Raw genomic sequence first — 18,870 nt, 5'->3', positions numbered from 1 at the left:
CTGTTAAAGCCACGTCATCTTCTGCAGCTGGGACAGTGACTGAGAGTTGGGGAGGGGAGGGTTTCGTCAAAGTTCAGAAAGGGTAGATCTGGGTGGTTGGTATTTAGGATCACAGATTGTTAGATTGTTAGTGTTGGAAAGAACTTGAAAGGTAATCAGCTACAATCTCCCCATTTTTCAGGTGAGGAAATAATGAATGAAGCTTGACTTGTAGCTCTTTAGCAGCATGTATAGAGCTGGGATTTACTGCCTTTGGCCAAGTTGTTCCATATCTCACTCCCTGTGACAGTGAATCTCTTATCACCTTATGGGGGGGTCCAACCTCATCTTGATTTCTGTCTTAGGCAGAATCTGGTGCCCTGAAGATCTCTCTTTTTGTTTCTAAATGTAACTCAGTAACTACTCAAATAATGAATGCCTAAAAATTAGAGTTGCTTAATTCAACTCATCTTATTGTAATTAATCACTCAGCAAAAATTAAATTAAAAATTGTTTTTCTAAAATGAATTAATAATACCTGCAGATACGCATTTTGTCCTGTGACCTGAAAAAATCCATCAACGAACATTTTCGAGTATTTGAACTGCATGGGCAGAGAACTAACCAAGTTACTCAATTCTTGACCCAGGATACTTTGTTCCAGACTCCAGTTGATCAAACAAATGAACATTTTGACAAAAGAGGGCCTGGATGAAATGCTGAATGAACATATACCCTATGCTGTATTTCATGCAATTTCTCTATGCAACTTCTCTGGCAAGAATCATAACATAAAACCCCGACCTCTACTCCCAGCATAGCTCAGCTCATGGTTTCTATTTCTGTGTACAGATGAGACAGCAAATTAGACAGTGCTTTCACCTCCTGGAATGTTCTACTATGTTAAGAAACAAATTTACATACAGTGACATTTTCACAGCCTTCCACTCCTTTTACTTGATTTGGGGGGAAAGGTAAATCATTTTAGTAAAAATTCAATTGATTACTGAATGAGAAAGGATGAGAAAAGGATGGGAAAGGAAGGGAGGAGACACCAAGTTAAGCATCAAAGGATGAATAAACACTGATGCTGCCCTGTTTTTATAAACCAGTTGACAGTTCTGTTTGTGGGAATAGGGCTGCTTACCTGGATAGGTCTGTAAGGGCTGGCAGTGCCACTCCCCAATGCCACGGCCATAGCAGTAGCACTGGTACCTGACACCATGCACATACTTCTCCCATGAGTCTCCAATTTGATAAAAGGTGTGGGATTCTGAATCCTGGCACTGGTCTAAAACACATCCAAGTAAAAGATTAGCAGCCTTGAAGACTTAAAGCTACAAATTTAATTTCAGTGTGCTAGAGCACATGTTCTTAGTTTTAACTAAAACTTGCACTGTCTCTACGATTATATACAGTTAAAAATATTTTGTTCATATCTTTTACCTTATTGTCTAGTTAGTGGTTTAAAAAGTACCCATTGGGAAGAGTATTTAGCTTTCTAAAAGGATAATATTTCTGAATAAAAATGTTAAGATTTAGATATTATTATACATACTGACATCCAAATATTAGAGAAAAATAAGTTAGGTATTATATCTTACCCACTTAAGTGCAATTGATTTATCACTTGAATAGCAAGGATAAAATACCACTTTGTACACTTCTTCAAAGTGTGGAGGACTTAATTTTACACACAAATGAATTAGCCAGATTTCAACCAATGAACACTTGCTGAGAAGCTTCTAAGAAAACCTCTCAGGGTTCTCTCTCAGCTGTGGCAATCTGAGGTCAAACAAACTCATCTGATCAGTTTGTTTTCTTAGCGAGCAACATGTCTCTTTGAGTAAAGGAATATTAATGGATTACCTTAAAGCTGGTCACACAGCTCTTTTAAGGCTCAACCTTCACTGTTTGCTTAGATCTACTAAAAAGGGCAGCCAAGAAAAATAAAGCATTTGGAGGGAGGTATTTACTGGCATAATCATTTGCCCATGTTATTGCACAGTCAGCAAAGGAAAGTTCTTTTTCATAACAAGAACTATCTTTATGATTCAAATGCAAAGAACGAATTCATTCAGTTAAAATAAACCTCCATTTGTTCCCAAATTCAGCAAAACTAGACAACTACCAATATCAAGATTGTATATTGGCCCATGATTAGAGAAAAGACTTTGCCAAGCTCTCTGCAAGCCATGATCAAAGTCTGGAGTCAGCTTCAATCAAGTGGTATCAAATAGTTTTCCTTACCTGACACTTGCTAACTATTCTCAGTGTCCAAATCCAGCTAGAGACACACAGCTACTTACCAACAGGATCACACTTCCAGCGGCCCCGGCCCTGACCAAAGCAGGTACAATTCAGCATGTGTCCCTCTTCATGACGTTTGTGGAATGTGTCATTCACATTGTATGTGATGTCGTCGACGATGCATTGATCTGTTTAGGTAACAGTGGGATGAGTGGAGAATTTTAAAGTTTCACTGATGAAATAAAAGAAGCCATGCTTTTCAAAGCAGATAATTCCTTCCACTTAATTATCAACACCTCCCACTAAAATAATTTTTCTACTGGTATAGAATGAACATTTTTTTCAAAGCTTACTCAGCACTACAATTTTTGCAAAAGAAAAAATCTGTCTCTTATAAACTTATAAAGATTGTAGATTAGAGTATATACAACTAAAGAATGTGGTTTTATATATATATATCTTCCTGTGGAAAGCCAAATTTTAACCAAGTACCTGTCTAACTTTTGGAAAAGTTCTTGCTGTGTTGATAATGACCTTGAGGCCTCTGTTTGTTACAATAAATAGGAGGGAGATAAAACATACTTATAGGACACCCAGCATGAAGTGACTGACAGTCTCACCTCTAGAATGGCGGGGGTGGGGAGATATTTGGATTTGGGAAATAAAATACCATCTATGGCATTTGGAAAATTAAAAAAAAAAATTAGGCCAACTCTGTTGCAACTCTGTTGCTAAATCTCCGAGATCCTGAGAAAATTACCTTCCCTCTTTGGGTCTCAGTTCCTCCATCTGTAAAATGAGGGATTGTTCTGGATGACTTTCTAGTGCCCTTTTCAGCTGTGCAACATCGTATGTGATTATTATTACACCTGGATGGTGTCACCCATTGGACACCGTAAAAGGAGTTCAGGCCATTGTCAACAGAGGCCATATGGACTATTTCTTAGCTCAGCGTTCTACCTAAATCTTACATTTCAAATCAAAGAAATAGAAAAACTAAAATAGTTTTAATAGATCAACACCCATTATATTCCTGGGTCCAAAGAGGAAAAACTGAGTGAACAAAAGAAATTGGTCTCTATGTCTTTGTCTCCTTAACTTTTGATCTGTGAGGATCTGATTTGAGAACAGCAGAACCTCTTTTCTTTATAGAAATGATCCAGCCTTTCCTAGACAAGAATCCAACCGCATAACTAGAAGCTAAAAGGATCAATCAATTGTGCTCTAGCTTTTGAAGCCATCTTTTTGGCTCAGCCTAAGGAATGTTTCAGAATGAGAATTGCTCTGCCAGGTTTTCTTAACTGGCAGCCTAACATGCAAAACTTACCCAGCACCGTAGACTACATGGAGTAGCCATTGAGTATTTCTTCTCCTGCTTTCGTTAAAGCAAACGTATCATGTAAAAGTCTACCTTCTCTGTATTCTTTGTCCTCTCACATATTTTCATTAATAAGCAAACAAACATACCTCGGAGCTGGGAGTAGGCAACACATGTCCATTCTCCACGACCATTCCCAACACATGTGCACCTCATCATGTGACCCATATCATGCTGTTTGTCCCACTGGTCTCCAATGCGATACATGACCCCTTCGTTGGTGGTACAGATTTCCTCGTGGGCTGTTTGGAAACAGATAAGAAGTGCATCACTGGATAAATGACCACAAGGACTAAAATGAATGCAATATTATCAGTCTAGTTTCATTATCTTCAGAAGTCTCACTTGGAAAGACGTTTTGTGTGCCTCAAAGAAACCTCAGTGCTGTGCTGAGGGTGCGTGGAGCTTTGAGTACCAGAGAGAGAAAACACAGTCTAAAGATGAGGTATGTTGTAGGGGATAATTACAGAGTGGTTAGGGGATGTAAACCACAGTAATGCCTATGCATTCAAAGGGTGTACAATGTTCTCAAAGCCTGGATATGACTGCTGCCCCAGAACTCTTTCTAGTTGTGATTTATACTAGATCAAAGGGAAACCATGTGTATGGGTACAGAATTGGAAGCTAATGTGTGTTTTCCTTTTAAATCTAACAAATGAGAGGAATAAAAATAAGTGTAAGTAGTTTTCTTCTGATATTTCTCTGCCTACTATTCACATTGGACAGTGCACGGCACACCGGTTTTTGGTCCCACCACTGGAAAATCAAATGCAATCTATGGGGCTCTTGAAACTTGAAATCAAACAAAAGGCCTTGGTTCCTCTTTCTCCACTCACACAAGCTAGAGCCCTCCCTTTTAAACAAAATTTCCTACTGGTCAGCAAACACAGAGTTTGGGTCATTTCGGTATTCAATACATGATAGAGCTTATTCCAGTCAAACCAAGATTGTATGCAAAGACTCTAAATCTGTTACTATATCAGCCACTTGAATGTTTTTAGCTACTCAGTTGGGTGCTTTTTACAACAGACTAACCCGTGAAAAATTTACATTTCCAGATTTTTTAAAAAGTATTTATATCGTATTTATATATTTGGGTGGCATTAAACTATATCAGTAGTAAATAATTATATAATTCTTATATATTTGATTTTATGTGTGTGTGTGTGTATATATATATATATATATATATATATATATATATACATCACAAAGTTTTCTGCTATCTCAAAATTAAGTCTTAATGGGTGACACAGGAGTAAACTGGACATCATCCTTCTGAATTCCTCCATAAATGACTGTCTACAAGGGCTTCTTCTTACCAGCCATGGGGCAGAATCCAAACTTCTGGTCAGCATCATAGTTCTGAGTGGTTCCACACCACTTCATGTTGTCTCTCCTGCCCTCAGAAGTACAGTCGGTGTAGTTGTGGTTGTTGTACAGGAAGGGAAAGTGGCACAAGGCGCCATTGGAATTTCCACCTCGAGTCTGAACCAAAACTGTCCAGAACAATACACAAATAGGAAGAAAAAGATTACAACTGAGATTCCAATGGACAGCAGGGAATTACTACAGCAAGTTTCCGAGAGAGCTGAGTTTCTGTGACTAATTCAGAGAGTCTCTCTCAAATAAAAATGTCTGAGAATATAGTTCTAAGCTTCCTTAGTGTATTCACCTTCACCTTCAAAACAGATTTAAATCCAATTTTCACACTCCAAAAAGATCACATGGTCGCTTTGAATAAAACAGTTTTAACCAAAAGAGAAGCAAAAGCACTCAGGTATCTGTCCTGTGTATCCTTCAGCCCTGTGGGACTGCCCACTGATTTTAACATGAGAGTATCTTTAATCGCATGATAATCCCAAGGCGTCAAAAATAAATGCACCGGAGGGCTTTTCCCTTGGTATCATTGCCCCAGACTACTGGGAAACTTGGAAGGGATCTTTAGCTGCTGAGTTAGTTTCATGTCTCTTGGGTCCAGATTGCACAAAAGTGATACCTCCCAAGTGCAGCCTCAAAATGAATGGCTAGACGGCTGGCAGATAAAAATAGGGCATGGGAAATGGGTTTTTCTCACTGTTGTGTTTTACCCTTGGGATACTCACCAGTATGGTCTGTACAGAAAGAATATTTCTGGTCTTGCTCATAATTGGAAGTCGTGCTGCACCAGAGATGTCCATCCTGCCGTCCTTCTGTGGTGCAGGAGTAGAAAGTCCTGCCGTTGTAGGTGAACGGCAGGACGCAGGGCTCGCCGTTGGAATTGCCACCGTAAGTCTGGGTTACAGCTGCGGGCATAACCAGCAGGGTCTCAGGAAACAGAGCTGCATTTATTTCCCCCCAGTACTTCCTTATTTACAGCTTACCCGAGACTGAGCGTGTGCCCTCAAAAGGAAAAAAAAACAGTAACAACAACTATATGACCAGCTGTGAGTATTAACCAGATAGTCATGTCGCCAAAATGCCTTACTCTGGAAGCCATGCCTTTCGTGGATAGAGCAACACCTGAGTTCTTCTGGGGACATCCTTTGTTACCATCTCTGCTACCACGCCTCAGTTTCCCCATATGCAAAGCTATATTACTACGGGTTAGTTAAGGACGCTGCTCAAGAGATACTGGAGGGATATATATGACTCTGTTGGTGCCCTGACAATTAATACATGAGACTATTCTAGGGGAAAAGTCAAGTGTACCAATTATTATTACTACAGTTTCTTTCACTTTTATAGCCCAGAAGAGATGCATTAGGTTACGGAAAGAAGTTTACATCACAAAGTTCCAGACCTTTTGAGATTTGCAGTATAAAATGCGGATGATTAGCTATTCAGAAGGCAACCTCCTGGAACAACATTTGAGACAAATAAAGGTAATACAGAGCAGTGTAACACTCACCACAGGAAGGAAAATACATAGATTAAAAAGATTGGAAGAAAATAGACCAAATGCCAGCCTTGGTTGCTATCACTTTGTGGTAAGATTCTAAGCTTTTCTTGTTTGTTTTATTGTTTCCCTTTCTTTTTTTTTGGCAAATGAATTGCTGCCTTTCAAAAAACAAAATCATAAAAAGCCATCGGTACCCTTTTTTGAAAAGATGCCACAGACCTGTCTCTTGGCAGCTGACTCCGTTGCCCAGGCAAGTGCAAAGCATCTGCTTATTCCCTTGTGTCTTCAGCCACTGCATCCCCACCAAGTAAACCACACCGCTGTCTGTGACACAGTGACCATACGGAGCCGGCTGCGGGTGAGGCTGGGGCTGGTAAATGGCCGTCCGGACGTCTGTGAAGGAGCCAGACCCTGAGGACGTGAGAAAGGGAAGTCACAGAGCTGGTTAAGAGAAAGCTGCTTTCTGGAGCCAGGATCCTGACGGTCCCATACAGATCCCTCTGCAATCCATGTTGTGAGTGACCTGGAATTGGGAAGAAATGCCCACTCTCCCTTTCTGCATTAGCTTTTTTTTTTTTTAATTGAAGTACAGTCAGTTTACAATGCTGTGTTAATTTCTGGTGTACAGCATAATGTTCCAGTTATACCTATATATATACATTCCTTTTCATTTTTTTTATTATGGGTTATTGTAAGATATTGACTATAGTTCCCTGAGCTATAGAGTAGAAGCCTGTTGTTTATCAATTTTATATATAGTAGTTAGTAACTGCATGCAGCCCAGAAAATAATCCACATGCATCTACCAAATGATCACCATCTTCCAGTTTATCTGGATCTGCCAAGATTATATTTCTAAATCACTGACATTATTCTGCCACTCAACAGAACAGATAACTTCAATAACTCCTTACTCACTCCAGCGAGCCTGAAATCCATGCCTTCATGGTCCTCCATGCCTAACTTCCTTCCAGCTCACTTCTGACCACTTCCTTCCTTGTTCTATGCCTGGTCTCAGTGAGCTGCTCATCATTCCAGCATGCACCCTATACTGTTCCTCATGCTGTTCCCTTCACCTGGAATGGTCTATCTCATCCTTCCTCTCTTAGCAGCTCCCATTAGCCCGATATATCTGGGCCACTCTCTTCCTGAGATTGTTTTGAGAGGCCCCTGCCACTCTGCTGCAGACCTCTTGCCATCTGTGTGACTCTGAGCATCCCAGAGGGTGCCCTGGGCAGCCAGGTTGGATTCTCTGGATGCTGCCCCTCCTTCCATATTTTCTTTCTCCCCAGGATTATTTGGAAATTCTGTGATGGTTTTTTTTCTAAAGTCAGTCAATCCTCTTGAAACAGCTCTCCTTTCAGAGTAAAACAACAGAATATGTTGATCTTTTCTTTAAACTTCTAGAAATCTGTTCTTCTGAGGACCAGGCCCAAGGAGGAGTGAAGTTGGAACTGATGCTAGAGTGACCGGTCAGCTGAATTCAGCATTTCCCTAAGTGCTGCTGAACCCAAGAGAACCCAAATACTTCACAGACAACGGTCCCAAGGTCACACATACTGGGGGGACACGGTGTCTGTATTCATACACCTCACCCGGGAGAGCCACAATGCAAAGGAACATTAAGATCCTGTATAAGAAAGTTCCATTTGGTTTAACCCAGCGCTTCTCAAACTTTTTTGAAAAATTAAGTTATTTCAGTATAATATTAGTAATACTAATAAAAATAGGTAACACCTACTGAATGCTTACCCCCATTTAACCCCAACTACACTTTTAATTTGAACTACTTCAGTAAATTGAGACTTGTAATTGTTTCTTTTTTGGTTAGCAGCAATTTTACTGAAAATAATCAAATACCTTAAAGGTATTATCAAATCTCATCTTGTTCACCTGCTCACTGAAAGATGAAACTCAGCAAAGGAGAAAAATTCAAACAAGTAATTAATATTTTTAACTAAATGACTGATTGATAAAAGACTCAGCAACAATGCTGGCTCATTGTGCAGTGAAAACTTCATCAAAACATAGCAAGAATAACAACAGAAGTACACACGTTGGACTGCCATATTTCTTTCCTTAGATTCTTACAAGACAAGCAACAATGCAAGGATTTTGTTCTTATTCTAGAAACAATTAAAGCTTTAAAAAAAAAAAAGCTTAGTATATCATTCATTCCCATCTCTAGGTCCCCTCTGAATTTCTGCAACTGTGAATGCCAATACATGAAGAAAACGATTGTGCATTACTTTATGGAACGCAACAAACTTTGCTGGAGCATGGAAACCACACATAAAGGATTACTTCCTCTAAAAACAGAGCTGAATGTTAGGACAAGGAGCTAGATTCCATCTCAAAAAAAAAAAGTACTTTTTTCCCTTCTCCTAGCATAACAATCAAGTAATCATGTAAACTAATCAAAAGTCTCTCATTTCCATTAAAATGCACTATAGATATTCAATATGCACGTGTATGCATATCTGTGCATCTATATGTGTATATATAGATCTCTCTGTATTTATCTATCTATATCTTTATACATAAATCGTGTAGATTTTATGATATTAGCATCTTCTTAAACATTAGTTTAAGCTCTTGGGGCTAAAACTGTTTTTTCTCAAGATCCATTTTCATTTTATTTTTATTTACATTTAAAAAGACAATAAACAAAGTTTTAACAACTAAGAGTCTGAACAAAGCTTATTAGCTGAAACACTGCCAAACATCCTTAAGCGGCGTGTCAAGGGAAAGATGGATTTGCGGAAATACTCCCTGAACCGCGCCCCGAGTCCTGTCCGCGTTCGCTCTGAGCCTCACCAGCGGATGTGGTCTGCAGAGATGTGTGCCTCTCACACTTCCACTCCCCGCGGCCATTGCCTGTGCAGATGCACTGGAGCAGGTTTCCCCGATTGTCCTTCTTGCTCCAGGTATCTCCAATTCTATAGGATGCCCTAGTGTCCTGATCGTTGCACCTGTCTGTGTCAGAAAGGAAGCATTTCAGTATGTAAATCAGGCCAAACATGGCAAGTGCTCCCTGCAAACCTAAAATAAGAACATGGTTATTTCAGGCTTGGTAAGCTGATTTTGAGTGATTCGTTCATATTCAGCCCTGGTGCCACAGGTTTTAAACTTCTGGAAGAGGGGATTGTGTCTGAAACAGTGTGAACTGAGCTGTAGGACTTAGTCTCTTTCCACTTCTCTGTTTGCCAAAGTTTTGCCTCATCATCTTCATCCATTACATTTTTTCCACATTGTTTTCACATTATTCCTTTGACCAAATTCGTCTTCTGGCTCGCTAATCTGCCCTTCTCTCCTCAGGCTCTCTGGGCTTTCTCTTAGTAATTATTGTAGACAACCTTCCTGTCTGCAGGGGACTTTCGTTAGAAAACTAAAAACAGTAGGCAGGCAAGTAGGTCTCAAAGGGTCTCCCTCAACTGCCCCAGAGAAGCAATTCAGAGATAGCAGCATCTCTTTCTTCATTTGTCATGTGAAAAAAATTCAGGGAAGAACCAACTTCTTTGACTGAAATATTCTCTTCACCCCTCTAACTCTCCGCTCCCCCCCACTTACTTAACATCACTAACAAAATGGCCTCTTTGGAATTGCTCTGTGTTAACCCTCTGATGGAAATGTGCAATTATTCATGTAAAATGATCATTGGTAGCTTATCATTATAATTAATATTTCATATAATAAACATAGTATAAATGATAATTGGTAAATTACCATTAATCTATGTGGTCAATTATCTGGCAAGTGGATTGTTTCCATTATAATCCAGCTTTGCCCACATGCTACAGTGTGAGGAGAAAAGATTTGATGTATTTGTGAATCAGAAAAGCACTGCACTGGGTTAGAGAAAATAATAATTATTTAAGTTCAGACAAATACACACCCACACTGATCTCCCACCACAGCAGAAGGCTGAGTGAAGATACCATGGCTGCTGATAGCTCTTCCCCAAACCCCCAACAAAAAGTCTTGTCCTTCCCTGAACCTCCATAGCACTATTTCAGTGTTTGTCTTGATGCCCTTAATACTGTGCTTTGTAGAAGATGAATATGTATAAGCCTTTCTCATCACCCTGACCTACTTACTAAGTGCTCTCTGAAGGCTGGGCTATTGCCCAACTCATTTTTGCATCCCTATATCGTCTTGTACAAAGTAGGGACTTACAAAATTTCGTGGAATAAATGACTCTTCTTTGAGAAACTTTTTTCAACTTGCTATTAGGAGAGTTTTAAATAATAGATAGAGAGTCTGAGTCAAACATCTAGTTTGTCTTAAGCTAAAGCATTGCCACCAAGGTCTCGGAAGTCTGAAGACCATAACAGAATTTTAAATGCCAAAGATCTAATGAACTGGCAGGGTTCTGGGAAAGATTTGGTCAGAAATGTTACCACCTTCCAGGACATACTTATTTTTTTGTTAGCAAAGAATTCAAATTTGGGTGATGAGCATTTTAAGATGATTAAATATCTTCAGCTGGATAAATGTAATGTGTTCAGAATACTGAGATATGATTTTAAATTTATTTGTAATATCGTTAATAACTGTTCTGCTTCCACAAACTCCATAGTCGCCGTTAGTTTGAAATTTCAGAAAAGGAACCTTGAATTCCTAAGGCAAGAAGTCAGGCCCCAGGGCAATCTTAGAAGGAGCAGCAGAGATGCCAGAGGGCAGCTTCTTTATAGCACTAATAAGCCTAAAGAGACACTGTCCTTATCCCAAAACCGACACATAATTTTAACCTATAGGCTAAGTGCTTTTCATTTTCATCAATTTTGCTAATGAATATGTCTTATTTAAATTTCAAACATAGCAGAAAACCAAAAACTTTAGAGCTTTGGTCCTTTCTATGTCAACACTACATACATGCCCAAAGATGCATTTACGCGTTATTTTAACGATTTCTTTGCTCTTAACACTTAAGAAAATATTTCAGTGATAACTTGGATGAAACATTTGCAACTAATCTTCAGGTCCACAACACATTTGGCATTTAAATGTGTATTAAAGTTCTTTCTCAGTAGCTGATAACCTAAGACCTTAGGGAACTAGGTTTTTTGTTGTTGTTGTGTTTTTGTTTTTGTTTTTGAATTTAGTCTTTTTTGAAGAAGCAGGATAAGTTGGAATTTTTCTTGACACCCAAACGTTACCACATTGGTGGGATGGACATGTTCTAAGTGGCGATTCTCTCTAGGAATCCAGAAAACAAGACCTGGCCCCATCTTTAACTTAAAGATCTAAAACATACTTCTAGAGGTACAGGTGATGCGTCCACTGCCTTCTCCCAGACAAGTGCAATCCACCATCATCCAGCCTTGATAGGGCTTTTCCCAAGTCTCCCCGACAACGTAGGAAGTCCCAGCAGCGTGATCAAAACATTTCTCAGCTGTAGGGAAATTTGAAAGAGAAGCAGAAAAAAGGGGGGGAGGGGTTATTTTGAATTGTGCCGTTTCCCTGTAATTTCGAGTGTATTGTATAAGCAAAAATCCAACCACATTGTGTTAAGTGGTACTCTGTTCAAAATGAAAGGCACGCCCTGTAACTAAGCACATAGTAAGTAACCAAACGAAAGAAAGTCATAGCCAAGCTGGCAGGCAGAAATTCTGTTCTCCTAACAAGCACATGGACTATATATTTTCAGCTACTACCTTTCTTCATGCCAGCATTTTGAGTGAAAAGGATCTATGTATGTATCCAGTCTGTAGGAGACAAAATATGCAAAATTCTGATCTTAATTCTGAATGACCAATAATGAATGCCTAAATACAATGACAAGAAAGCTATTCAAAATCTGGATTTCTGCGAAAACAGAGACAACACAAAGAAAAATGAAAGCCTCTGAATTAGAGAACAACAATCAGAGTAAAATTTATAGCCAGAAACTTTTAGATTTGTATCTACAGAGTTCAGCCGAGGATTGAGACCGAAAGAAACCCAACAATTTTTATTTTGACAAAAAGATGACAGAGCACACACCATATCATGTTTCAGGCCAGTGTGTTCCAATAAAGAAATATGGCAAAAGTGTCATTTTCTTTCTTTTAAATAACTTACATCTTGACCATGGGGAAATCTGAGATCAGATCTTAGAGAGAAAAGGAATTTCTTCCTAAGTCTTTCAAGTCTATCTTGTGTTTTGAAACAAAATTAAGACTTCTACACATGGTTGGTAATTTTTGATCTGATTCCTTTAAGACGACAACGGTTTATATAACATTACATCATTGAAATTAAAATTTCAGTTTGTTGTCTTTTTTTATTGGAATTCAGATCTCTTATCCGCATTGATTTGGGCTCAACCCAACATTTTGACTGTGCATCACACACCTATGGGCTTGCAGGTCCATTCTCCTTTCCCATTCCCGAGACACACACACTCCAACATGTAACCGCCAGTCTCGTGCGGTCTCCTCCAGGTGTCACCGATCTTGTAGGACTGACCCCCTTCGTGGCAGCGGTCTGTTTAAGATCAAAAGTTAATGTTAGAGAGAGTGGGACCGAGAATATTTCTTAAAAAAGAAAACGTCTCATGTTCCAACCAGGATAGGCACTTAAGCTGGCCAAAGTAAGGACACAGGGAGCAGCTTTCCCATCACAGACAGAGGAAAAATTAACTGGTCTGGTCACTTTGGGTCATTCAATTAAATGTCTTGTTTAAGCACAATGGGAAAGCACAGAGAAAATTGAATGGCAAGGAAAGGAGTCATAAATCCTGGTTCCCCAGAGAGATCACAGGAAATTGGGTTCTAAAGCAGAAAAGAAAGGCTGGCAGGCAAGACCTCCATGCAGGTTGGGCCTAAGAGACTAAGTCAATTAAAGAGACATCGGGCCTAGCTTTCCAGCTTTCAGGAATGTGGAGACTGTATTTTACTCTAGGATAGAAATGTCATTTTGATGGGACTAAAGAGATGTATACATCTAAGTGTGGAAATCTGGGCACTTCTCTAGGCTGTTAAACACAGTGGCCCAGGCAAAGGCTAAACTGTCCACTGGATGGTAAATGCTGTGGACCACTGACTCTTAAGATTTGCCAATAAACTCTAACATTAAGTAAGGGCAAAGCTGATTGGGCTTATTCCCAAGAGATTGATTTGTCTTTTGGACAGACCTTAAAATGACTTAAACGATAGATGAAAAAAACTAAATGCTACGTTAATGTAATCTATTGGTAACCCAATGACTCAGATTGGAAAGTTTGCCTTAGCTGAACTAGAGTTGCTGAGTCAATCCAGATCCCAAAGTACCTTGGAAACACTCTTAGGCTAATCATCCCATATTATCCCTGGCAAGAGAAAGATCTGCTTCCTGGGTATAAACTACTGGTCACAAAGAAACCAGACTGTTGCTGTGAGATCCAAGACATCTGTGCATTGCAAACAAGCAGAGCAGACCACACAGTGGCTAACTCGCTCTCCGTGGCCACCTTCCCAATCACTGCAGATCACCCCTGGATCAGTCTGGATTGAAGATGCCCAGGTCATGCAAAATGGGCAACTCCTCCAAGCATGCCTTGCTTGGAGTGGAACCCAAGAGATCCACTTGGTAACGCTATGTACACACACACGCACACAAATCCACACAGACTCAACACTGACACCACCTGTGCTCAGAACCACCTTCCAGAAGCACAGGAACCAGTTGGGTGTCCACATAAGAGTACCTGGTCACCTGGGACAAAGCCCCAAGTTAGGAATATCCAGTCATAGATAACAGAAAGTGACAGTGATGGGAATGGAAAACTTCATATGGGGAGATTTTCCAGTCATTTGACAGAACACTGTCCTTACTCGCAATGGTGCAGCTTATTCTCCCTCGCCCAGCCCCGATGCAGGTACAGTCCCAGATCATGGAGTCTTTAGGGCGCTCATAGGTGTCGCCAACCCGGTAGGTGTTCCCAGTGTACTTGTCAAAGCAAGTCTCTTCAGCTGAGGGGAGAAGGAAAGTCTGCGTGAGCCCCACATACGTAAAAGCTTTTCGATTCCACTGACCCCATCCAAAGGAAAATTCACTTTTCCATCCTACAAGCAGCAAGGGACAAACGGAAAGTTTTAAAAAATTGAAGTGGGAGATGTAGATTTTACCCTAGGCTGTAATAAAGCCTCAGTTTTCAACATTTGACAAGTTCTCTGATTTTCTGGAAATATAATTTCCATTGGAAAGGATTCTCAGACCCTTAGGGAAAAGTCATATATAAAGTAAGACCTTAGGACTGGCTAAATTGTGAAGGAAGGGCTTCCGCTTCTCTCTGGCTCAGAAAGTCAAACCAAGGTCCACATAAAAAGCAAATAGTTTGAAGAGCCCCACCTCCCATCAGGCTCTGTCACTTGTTAGTCCTACTATTTCCATTTTAGCCCCAACAGTGCTTCTCAGTAGGAGTTGCCATAATTTACAAGAAACATATCAAGAATCATAAAGGAATGAGAACTTTGAAGTGGTTAGTGGTTTTATGTTGAACCGCAGCCAACAAATCACTTCACAATATAGCGCCCAAAGTGTTTTTTGCCCCATACTTTAATAGTTTAAGATTTGAAATTACTTTCTAATAAATTAAAATTTTATAAGCAATTCTTTTTTCCGGAGGAAGAAAGAACACACAACATCTTTCATTTTTTTCATCAAAAGCTTTGGGAAAGTAATATAAAAAGAAGACTCTAGGAACTACTTTGGGATATATTTGTTCTTTTGTTTTATAGGTAAAAAGAACATATGGAAAGCAAATCTAAGCAGCTATTAAACATTTTAAAAGAGGAAAAGATAGATAATTCAACTGGGAAAGTGGTGTATGTAATTTCACTACTAATGCTAGGTTTAGTTAACAGGCACTACTTCTCCATCTATTAGAAGATACCAGGTAGCAGACAGCCTCCCCCCAACTTACGTTCAGGCTTGCTCTCGCAGTTGAAGCCCCGGCTCCCTCCATAACAGGTACAAACCAAGGCACTGCCCAGGTAGGTGCGCTCCCATTGTTGGTTTATCTGATAGTGTTTCCCATTGTCGTAACAACCAGCTGTAAGTAATTGAAGGGAAAAGTTATTAAATTTTATCCTTCCTTTTTGCAGATTATGGAATTTTCCTGTACAATGAAATTGATGAGCCTAAGCAACAAATGTAGCAAAAAGTTAATCATCAGAGCACCAGGAGAGTTAAAAGCAACTAGCTATCTAAAGAGTTAACCACAACTTGCACACATAGATATTTAAGTATTCCTTTTTCCCCCCTTTTTACTTCGTTAAATGTTATACAATGATGTCATTTCCATCTGGCCAGGGGTCTTGCATCAAAGAAGTGGAAACATTTTGAAAAGCAGATAACTGGGAATTACATTTTAAAACATGCAAGGAATTTCAGTGCCCTTTTGGGGTAATAAGTCAAGAAGGGCACATTAAGCAGTTTCCTTTAGCCAAGAAAAAGGCAGGGTGTGTCTTTGAAAAACTGGAAGAGGAATTCTGATCTCTGTTCTTGGAGAAGCATCCTGAGGGCCCCCAGAGAAATCTGAACCAATTACATCTCATTCAAAGTAGGAACAGCATAGTTACTTAGCTACCCTCTCTGCACCCCCATTTTGAAAATACTTAACCAATTATTTAATAACAAAGAAAACAAGAGTAAGGACCACACTAATCCCAAATGGAAAATTTAAAGGCGTACATCATTATCTCTTTAAAGGCAAGTTTTGATGAATTCATAGGAGGACAACCTGAAGACCTGAACGTAGAGTTGGTAAGAGTACTGTGTGGGTTCGCAGAGCCCCTGTCCTCCAAGGCATTATCTCATCCTAGGCCCTCAGAACCAGCCTGCTCAAACCAAGAGTCTTTTGTGTCCACAGCCGATTTTTTCTCATTAAGGCGTGCACACACTCCACGCGCGCGCGCGCACATAACTTCAGCCACAACTTTAGTTGGCTTTAAGGTCCCATCCCGCGACAGCCTGTTCCAGCCCGCGGTCTGTACTCACGCTTGCTTTGGCCGACAGTCAACGGGGACTGGGGCTGAATGATCTGCTGAGCCTGCCTCCTGCTCTTCGAGGCTCCGGCGGAGGGCACCGTGTTCCCCAAGGACAGAATGGCCAGAAGCAGCAGCCCGGGCCCCGGACCCCCGAGCATCTTGAGACGTTGCGGGGAGAGACGCTCTCACCAGGAGGCAACTTGCCACCAAGTTTGGCTTCCTTCGTAACCTGCGGGGGGAGTCCCTTCCAGTGCCTCCAGCGGGTTCACACCGCCAAGATAGTAAGGACTGGAGGATGGGGAAGGGAAAAGGTAGAGGGACAGAGGGGAAGGAGAGGACCAAAGAAGTTGTGGCTGCAGGTCCCCTCTCCCCCGCTCGCGCCTAGGACTCCCTCTTGCGAAGCGCAGTCGGCGCGGGCGGCCGAGCTCCGAGAACCAGGGTTTATATGGGACGGTCCCCTCCCGCCCCCCGCAAGGCCCCGGGTGCCGGGGAGGAGGGACCGTCCGGACTCCCCCACCCTCCTCTCGCCGCCGCCGCCGCCGACCGCGCGCGGATTGGCCGGGGCTCCGGGTGACGTCAGGGGGACTGTGGGTTCGCCGCGAACAAAAGAGATGCTGATCGCCCGCCAGGACTGGGGCAAAAGAACTTTTTTTCGGTTTCCTTTGCGGTCGTCAAACTTTTTGGGGGGCAGAGGGGGAGGGACGGGAAGCGGCTGGAAAGGGATAGACTGGGAGGAAAGGGAGGGGCTGGAGTCGTGTGAAGCGAAGGGGTCCCTAGTCCCTCCTTCCCCCACCTCCCCGCCCGCTTCCCCTTTCTAGTTTACTGTAGTGGGGGGGAGGTTGAGGACATTGCATCACCTCTGGGAAAAAAAAAAAAAAAATCTCTGCTCACTGGAGTGTATTTCAAGGGGAGGAAAAACCGTAAAGTAGCCACCACCTTGCTGCTGTAGGAATGTAGACCTTGCCGTCCCAAGGCGGGGCTGGCGCGCCTCCTGTTCCCTTTCTTAGCTCTACTGTGTACTGATTGGGGACTCACTTTCTTTGCCTTTACAGCTTCCTGTTCAAAACTTCTCCCCTTCTAAACTCTGTACCTGCCCGGTTCTGAGGCGTGCTAGCCGCGGGGCCAAAGGGAAAAGCAATCCTTTAATGAGCTTCTACTAAGTACCAGGAGCTCTGCGGGGCGCTTGGCGGATCTGGGGGAAATTCAGAGAAGGAGGTTTCTTTTGAAAAGACAGAGCAGCAGTTTACTTTTTTTTTTTTTCAAGTATGCAAGAAAGTCTCCTTTTCCTGCGGATAGGATGCCTGTTACCACTGAAAACTGGAAAGTTGGGCCGATCATGGAAAGAGAAAGATCGTGGTGTCCTTGACCATGTTCACCGCGCCCCTTACACAGAGACCTCTGAGTCACTTAAAGCTGAGACAAGACCATTCCCAGTCTCGCCTTCCTACAGTCCCTTCCTCTCTTTTTATTTGGAATTTTTGTTTGGCAGACATCGGTTTCATCACAGAATTCCCCTCCCCCAACGCCGCTGCCAATTTTTTTTTTCAAGTGTTACTTACTCCAAGAATGTAGAAAGTTCCCATTTGAAACTTCCTGATCTTTCCCTGTAAAGGCAGAGAGTAGAAAGGGAACCTGAGAAGTCGCTAGCATTTAGCAACTCATCACATCAGCCCTTTTTTCAGACAAACACAGGTCACACTTGCTTTTTAAAGATCTTCCAAAGGAGTCCTCAGCTTTCTTCAGTTACTCCTGAGGGACCCAAACTCAAAGCTTCGCCTCCTAGTTAGGTTAGTAAGTGCAGACCTCCCTTTTGCTTTGAGAACCTATGAAAGTTGCCAGCCAAATATGTTTCTTTCTGCAAGTACTTGTTTTCTTCAAAAGTTCCGCCTTCAATAACTGCCATGGGGTAATTCGAACCCTGGTCTATAAAATGTCCAGCACATCAAAGACACAAAACTAACATTTGTTTTTATTAACACAGGGAATTAAAGGGGGGGGGAAGCACAGCAAATATCAGTTTCTTACAAAGAGTGTAAAATAACTTCTTGAGGAATCTTTGTGACCAACTTTTCAAGTTGAAAGAGTGCCACGGACTTCCCCAAATTTAGAGTCCTGTCTGGGTCAGAGTTTTTTTGAATTTCTCATCATCAACTTGACAAAGCAGTTTTCTCTTTCAAATATAAAAGGGCCGCTTGTAAAATTCTTAGTAAATTTCTGGGAAGCTGGGTGTTCCTTCCAGAGGGAAGGATACCTGGAAATCAGGATGTAAGCAAGATAAACCTGAAGCTAATACTTTCTTAAAATACATAGATTCTAGGGGAAGGAAATAAGTGGTTAGAAAAGTATTTTGTCAACCAAAACCATGATAGTTGGATATATTTACTGTACTCAAAATACATTAGAATAATATACACATGACAGCTTGGAGG

General features: G+C 41.2%; 1 protein-coding gene across 12 annotated transcripts in view; it reads right to left on the bottom strand.

The window, feature by feature from the left end:
• Window positions 1-16,859, bottom strand: part of FN1 (fibronectin 1) — a 64,907-nt gene extending 48,048 nt beyond the window's left edge. For all 12 annotated transcript variants that reach the window (XM_006209969.4, XM_015244170.3, XM_015244173.3 and 9 more), the window contains exons 1-12: window positions 16,452-16,859; window positions 15,376-15,504; window positions 14,285-14,422; window positions 12,825-12,956; window positions 11,746-11,883; window positions 9,306-9,464; window positions 6,708-6,899; window positions 5,713-5,892; window positions 4,930-5,106; window positions 3,697-3,849; window positions 2,289-2,417; window positions 1,127-1,270 (exon numbers count right to left, since the gene is read on the bottom strand). In XM_006209969.4, coding sequence (XP_006210031.1) covers window positions 1,127-1,270; window positions 2,289-2,417; window positions 3,697-3,849; window positions 4,930-5,106; window positions 5,713-5,892; window positions 6,708-6,899; window positions 9,306-9,464; window positions 11,746-11,883; window positions 12,825-12,956; window positions 14,285-14,422; window positions 15,376-15,504; window positions 16,452-16,599 — 1,819 coding nt within the window. In that variant the 5' untranslated portion in view covers window positions 16,600-16,859. The remainder of the gene's footprint in view (window positions 1-1,126; window positions 1,271-2,288; window positions 2,418-3,696; window positions 3,850-4,929; window positions 5,107-5,712; window positions 5,893-6,707; window positions 6,900-9,305; window positions 9,465-11,745; window positions 11,884-12,824; window positions 12,957-14,284; window positions 14,423-15,375; window positions 15,505-16,451) is intronic.
• Between the last annotated feature and the right edge of the window lie 2,011 nt (window positions 16,860-18,870).

Source organism: Vicugna pacos, chromosome 5 (genome assembly GCF_048564905.1).
Source record: "Vicugna pacos chromosome 5, VicPac4, whole genome shotgun sequence".
NCBI classification, from domain to species: domain Eukaryota; kingdom Metazoa; phylum Chordata; class Mammalia; order Artiodactyla; family Camelidae; genus Vicugna; species Vicugna pacos.
The sequence above is the reverse complement of the archived record's forward strand: the minus strand, read 5'-3'. Positions and strand labels throughout refer to the sequence as shown.